At 43.9% G+C, this 7282-nt stretch overlaps 1 protein-coding gene across 1 annotated transcript; it reads left to right on the top strand.

Annotated features, from left to right (window-relative positions):
- Nucleotides 1–3669: 3669 nt before the first annotated feature.
- Nucleotides 3670–7282, top strand: LOC310864423 (carbohydrate sulfotransferase 3-like; the record flags this gene model as incomplete). Its single annotated transcript, XM_083773113.1, has 3 exons — nt 3670–3698; nt 3817–4269; nt 5848–7282. 3 exons carry the CDS (start codon nt 3670–3672, stop codon nt 6581–6583), a joined length of 1218 nt encoding a protein of 405 aa, XP_083629239.1. The 3' UTR covers nt 6584–7282.

The raw sequence follows: 7282 nt of genomic DNA on the forward strand, positions 1-7282 counted from the left end.
TTAAATAGTGAAATAAGCTTCACTATTTCAAACCTTCACTGCTGAGTATTTCACTAACCTTTGAAGAAATCATGCCTTTGATCTGCTGCGCAGAAAATATTTCGACGACTGTCATGAACTTATAATTGCCTTATAAACTCATGATAATGCATTATAAACATTTTTTAACTGGGTGCAAGAAATTTATATGTGTTATTGTACCTAATCCTACCTTAATCAGTAAAAGAAAGCAGAAGAAAACAAATAACTATAAATAGAGAATTGTTTGCATATACCAAGGTTATTACAGATTTGTTTGATATTTAAACCCTAGCAGAGCAGAACCGATCACACTGGGACGAGGCCTCTAGCTAGGATTAGAGGATTTTCTTCTTTTGACTTTGAGAGTTTTACTCAACAGAAGTTAGAACTTCTCCTTTATCATTATCTAATTTTGACAATTTGTGTTGATTTATCATTTTTGTAACTTGCATCTTTCTGCCAAATTCTTAAACGTTTTTTGAGAATTATTGGAATTAAGAATACTCATTTTGCCGTACTCATTTGGTCTTTCTATCCACATGTCTTGGTGAGTAACGTTTGTGACAGATGAAATCATCTTTGAGTGACACATATACTGTCCCCGGAAGCGAGTTAGGCTCTGGGACGCCCAATAGCGCATAAGGCAACGTGAAATACCTGACAGGGTGGTTTTCAAGGTTATAACAAATAGAAGCCAATGCATCTGAGGTACAATGTGCACAATTAGACGTGTTTGACATACTGTATAGGAGCAGCTGGGTGAGAAAGAGAATGATGACACAACTCCACTTCAGCTGCCACCCTGCCAAAGGCATCATGGCCGTTATTTAGCATGTAGTACAAAAAATTGACAATAACATATCAAAGAACAAAAATACAATGCAAGGAAGGGAAGGGAAGAAGCCAGAAGGCTTATTTTGAATCCTTTCCTGTAGGAAGAGGTCATTGGTTTAAAAGATTAAAAGTTCATAAAGAACAGTAGCCTAAATAAGTCTACAAGTTGGCAAAGGGGGGCAGCTGTGCAGTAAAGAAATAAAAACACAGACTGCACAAAAAACAGAAATAAACAATACAACAACAAACACACAAAAGAAAATATAACGCATCAAGGTAAAACATGTAATCTACAGAGAGGAAGAAATAAGATATTTCTTTAGATGTTTTTTGAATATTGGCAAGGATACTGAGGATTTAAGTGAAGCATCTAGGGAGTTCCATAGATGAGGGCCTCTAAATTTGATGAAAGATTGATGTTTTGAAGTGCGACAATAGGGTAATTCAAAATTATCTCTTTGCCTTGTGGGGTAGGAGTGAATGTCTGATTTCACATCAGGAATGCCGTCAATAATCACATTGCTTCTCCTAGATTGGTTTTCCAGGTATGCTGACACATCATTTGTGGAGGTAAGAGAGGCCGACAGCCTTTCAGATATGGTTTTCCCAACCGCCGTGTCCTATTGGCTGCTGTCCCCTGCCAAAGGCATCATGGCCGTGTCCTATTGGCTGCTGTCCCAACATGCAGATAGACATGTCATTACAAGACAAAATAAGAGTGGAACTAGAAAAGGTAAGGCCAGGAACATTTGGACAACATGTGTAGAAGTTAAAATTGCGTTGTTGCTTATATTTGCACGCGCATGGAAACACACGCGTGACATGTATTACATTATGTCTGATTAATGTAAACACTTGGCCAGAATAATATGAAAACCTGCATCTCCCATCAGTCAGTCCGTCAGTCACGCCTAACACAGAATGTGGATCTCCAAATGTGGAGCTGACTATCATCACCTGGATCTCCATAATGAAGTCCCTGACCTCTGATAGCTTAATGTTGTTTGTGAATGATATGTCATGTTCCATCTACGAGGTCATCACTATAGTCCTCATCTACTCAGTCTCTCTCTCTCTCTCTCTCTCTCTCTCTCTCTCTCTCTCTCTCTCTCTCAAAAAAAAAAGTAGGAACAAGTTATGCTTGATTCCAAAACTGTAATTTAGGTAGGTATCATTTGTTGGTGGGCTATAATTAAACAAACAGAGTCACATAGTTTCAGGGTGAGACCAGATTGATGTCACAGAAAGTTAATGAGTTTGAGGGCGCGACAAACTGACAACGAGCTCAGATGAGCTCAGACACTCGACACTCCACACAGGTGTGTTTGTGAAGAAGCAGCGTCTTTTCTCTCAGAATCTCCTGTGCAGATGAAGGTAAAATGTCTATTATCTTCACCTGGATGTGAATTATTAGTGGGAATTTTACATGTTTGATCAATTTGTGTAATTTGTATTAGTACCATTGTATAAGAGTGTGACTTTAGATGTGTGAAATACTTGAATAAGTTTTCTAAATCCATACTGCATGTCAAACTTACTGACAGATGATGTTGTATTAAAATTTTAAAATAAGATCTACGAGCTAGTTCACAACGAGTTGCAGCATTACACGTTGTGAGCTTGTAGATCTGCTATTTTCAGCATGCCGTGTACAATCTTGCATTACGGCGCTATCAAGGCCTGCCAACATTATGTTTTGTTGGGAAAATCAACTGTAGATTTAGTGGACTTAAATCTTATGATATTTAGTCCACTAAAAGACTAAGGAGTGGACTAAGGGCTATCATGCGCCACCCCTTTAGCCTTATCCCTAGAAGGGAAAGACGTTTAGGGATAAGGGCTTCAGCGGTGCCGAAAATGGAGCCACTAGGGCTCTATTTTTGTTCAAAGACACTACATCCACTATTTGGGGATTTAGCATTGGGGAAGGGGCGGTCCCGCACTAAAGTGGCTATTTTGGTCACCTGTTTCATTATGCATATAGGAGTGGTTTGGGCGTTACAATAATGAAACTAATCACCGTGCCACAGGCCATTGCCTGTAAGAGATCCCTTATCCGTTGGCCATTATGCCCAGTGCTATATTGATTCATAGCCTTACGGTCTATAGCCCATGGAAGAGTGATGTGTTGCTGCCTTGAAGTCTCACTTGTGCTGCACACCCCCCATGCCATTTTTATTTTCTTTCAAAACAGGAGCCGTTGGCGAACACACACTGACGTCACCTTCAAGGTCCACCATTAAGAATGGAGACCAAGTATGCCTTCATCTTCATCTGCATTGTGGCCCTGGTCATCACCGAACAGGAGACCAACATCTTATGGAGGTGAGGGAGGTGGCCTTCATATTGAGAAGCAGTGGAAGTTGGTTCCAGTTGTATACTGTTGTAAACATGTAAATGTCCAATCGGTTCCTAAACCTGTAAATGTCTAATTGATATGATATGATATAGTAGCCTACTTTATTGTCAATTCACACTGAAATTTGTCTTGTGCAGGGGCGCTGGAAGGTATTTAAACCAGGGGGGGCTGAAGGGCGTGAAATCGCGTCAGAGCGCAGCGAGTCCGTGCGAAAAAGTTTGGGTCTTATTCGGGTATAATTGGCCTAATAATGACTTTTTTAGGACCTAGTTAACCGAGTTAATCATAATAACAGTATGTGACTCTTATTGTGTTGTTGTTTGGGTTAGATTTCTTTAAACCTGGTGCAGGTGAAAGTAAAACTACAATATGTTTTTGCTGTCTCGTCATGTTGTGTCTATCTGTCAACTCACTCGCAGTGCATTCTGCATTCAGCACGCTCTGATAGACGGCAGATGGAGATGCAAGGCCCACACATACCCCGGTTTTAGGTGATACGGTGACGACCGCGGTCACAGTGGTTGGGAAAACTACAACGTTTGTTTGTACGCTGAATTAGTTTATGTGAAGTGTGAGCTAATAAATCCAATATGTCTCATCAGGGTCTCTGATGAGCTGATTCAGAGACTGACTCAACATCCGACGCCACAAAACCAGCAGGGTCTGCCCACCGAGGAGCCAGAGGAGGAGGAGGAGGAGGACATCATGGACGCCAACAGCGACAGCGGAGGCCACAAGAACATCCTGATCTTCGCCATGACCAGGACGGGTTCCTCGTTTGTGGGGGAGTTTTTCAACCAGCACGGCGACAATATGTTCTATCTGTACGAACCCCTGTGGCACTTAAAAACCCAGACCAGGTCGGTGTCGGCAGGGAGCTACATGGACGTTATCCGGGGACTGTTCCTGTGCGACTTCGCCCCTCTGGAAAAGTTCATTTCTCCGCTGCCTCGGAACCATGTGACGTCCGAGCTGTTTGGTAGACAGGCCAGCGCATCTCTCTGTAAAAAGCCTGTCTGCACTCCAGCGGTCAAGGATGTGTGGTATTGCAGATTTTTATAACTTTTATTTTCACGTAGAGCCAGTATTCGGCCAGTCAATCTATGCCACAAAGGGGCGTGAACCAGAAGATATTGCAATAGTAATGTGATATCGTTAATTGGTCCTAATATCCATCATATATTAAAGGTTTTCCTTCATGGATTTAGTGGAACTTTTCCAGGTCAAAAGTTGGGGTACCGTACCATTAACAACCTATATAAGGCATTTCAATTTCTCTTTATGCTTTAAGTAACATGTGACCTGTTGAACTAGGGGTTTTCATGATTCTGAATCCATTCCAAGCATTCAGTTTGGCACGAAAAAAAATCATTGGGCTAAATTCGGCCATAGCCACTGATGACCTCATCACATTTGTGATGACGGCTATGGCCGTTTTTAGCCCCAAGGAGTGCAAAACTAATACTTGCAATGGATTCAGAATCATGAAAACCCCCTAGTTCGTCACGTCACATGTTACTTAAAGCATAATGAAATTTAGAAATGTTTTGCCTTACAGTATAGGTTGTTAATGGTACCCCAACTTTCAACCCCTGAATTTACCATGATCCACTAAATATTTCATTCACAAATTTTAATATGTTCTTGAACGATTACTATTGCAATTTTATTTTGGGTCAAACCTTAGATTGACTGGCCTATACGGGCCAGCTGTGTAGAACAGGTTTGTTCTTTTAGTGTTGATTAGTGGTTTTTTCTGCGTTGGCCACAGAAGCGGGGTGTGGTTATACTCTATGCTCAATCTGCACCAGCTCAGTGGCCTTGTGGTTAGTGTCCGCCCTGAGACTGCAGAGGTCGGGGTTCAATCCCCGGCCGGGTCATACCAAAGACTTGAAAAAAAATGGGACCCAGTGTCTCCCTGCTTGACACTCAGCAGTCAGCATCAAGGGTTGGATTGGGGGCTAAGTCACATACTAGCGTCATGTACAGGGGGTGTACTTGCACATCGAGCTGCCTCACGCTACAGAAACAGGAGAAAGGCTCCTTCCCTATGGGCCTCATGGCTAAGCAAGGCTACTTACTTCAATCTGTATAGGCTTTTGAATGGCACCACAACATTTACATTAGCATAATAGCACATAATTGCTGATGTACTGTATAGGCATTCAGTCTATACTGTATAGGCTGTGCATAAACTGCATATCACTGTATGAATGATGTAAAAGGATATTTGGGAACGTAATTCTGTTTGTAAGATTTAGGCTATTATGCATAGGGGGATTCAACAGCCAGGCAAATTAATTCAGCAGTCTGAAAGCCGTACCGTAGGGAAGCCACAGCGTTTTACAGTAGGCTCTGTGCGGGGTATCCAGAAAGTACCATTGTATGGTTAACTGATCCAGTTAACTTTCATATAGCTTAGTTCGATTGGCTTATTGGCAGCAATGGAAACAAATATGACACCCCTGGCCTCGTATTTGTTTCCGGTTCAAATTGGCTGCCACTCAAACTGCAGGAAAATTAACCCGAACCAGAGTATGCAACCTTCTGGACTACAGTTATTCAGAGAGTCTTGTTTTGACTCCACACTAAGGATTTACAGCTAGATATGTCCCTCTCCTCTCTTCACCCAGGAACCATCTCCTCTCTTCACCCAGGAACCATCTCCCCTCTCACCCCCGGAACCAGTGTAAAACGCAAAGCTGCGGGCCTCTCAACCTGACCCTGGCGTCCCAATCCTGCCTCACTAAAGAGCACCGCGCCATCAAGACCGTCTGCCTGCGCCAGCTAGACCTCCTGCGTCCCTTGGTGGAAGACCCTCGTCTGGACCTGAGGGTCATCCAGCTGGTGCGAGACCCCCGGGCCATCCTGGCGTCCCGCATGTTGGCCTTCCCCGAGAAGTGGAGGTCGTGGGCGCGGCAGGGCCAGGTGCCCGAGGACGACGAGCAGGTGAAGTGGCTGAAGGGGCAATGCGACAGTGTCCGCGCGTCGGCCATCGTGGGTCTGAGCCGGCCTCGCTGGCTGCGGCGACGCTACATGCTGCTGCGCTACGAGGACGTCACCCGCTACCCCGTGCAGAAGGCCGAGGAGATTTACAGCTTCGCGGGGATACCGTTCAGTTCGCAGGCCAGGGAGTGGATTTGGAGGAACACGCAGACCACGGCGGCGAACATCAATCTTTGGTCCACCGATAGGAACTCCTTGGAGCAGGCGGACAAGTGGAGGCTTAGCCTGCCGTACGAGCTGGCCCGGGTCGTTCAGATGGTGTGCGGGCCGACCATGGAACTGTTTGGGTACAGCCTTGTGGACGATGAGAAGACGTTGGTCAATAGGTCCGTCAGCCTGCTTGACCCATTGTACCTGATGTAGCAAAGATTTAAGTAATATTACACGAGAGGGGGTGTTTTAACGTCATTAATGTACGCCTGCGATGCTGAAGGAACGAGCTCCGAAAGCAACGCAGAAGTGCATTAATGACGTTCAACCACCCCCTCGAGTGTAATGTTGCAATTATACAACAGTTACCCTTAAAACTAAGAAAATCGCTGAAAAAACATGATGACAGATGTAGTCACTACGACCACGAATGTCCCAAGAAACTAGCTAGCCTAGCCACAGAGTTTGCTGTTCTCTGGGAGAACAGAGCAGCTGAATTCTTTGTTTTGATTAGGTGTGGAGTGGTGCTCGTTTGAACCACGGCTAGAAGGCTGTTTCAACCAATCAAGATTGCTTCCTCGAAATGACTTGTTGTATAATGTGCTTTTAATTGTTGCAGGTGGATTGGTGGCCAAAAGGTGCCGTTTCCACACCCAAACTAAACGGGTCACGGGACAGACACAAGATGAGAATGATGCTTTACCAGTGATCAGACATTTGATCCGCACACAATTATGTCAAATTATACACACTTACCAGTTATTTGCCTCAATGACACTTTTTCAGGATATAAGGGATACAACATTCATTGTGCCATAATTGTATTGCATATCGTGTACTGTGTATTGTGGATTTGCACTGTACTGCATGTATTGTTGTATCTGTGCATATAGCACCCCCTCTAAAATGAGA

This window comes from Protomyctophum parallelum, assembly GCF_964188405.1.
Source record: "Protomyctophum parallelum genome assembly, chromosome: 9".
NCBI classification, from domain to species: Eukaryota; Metazoa; Chordata; class Actinopteri; order Myctophiformes; family Myctophidae; genus Protomyctophum; species Protomyctophum parallelum.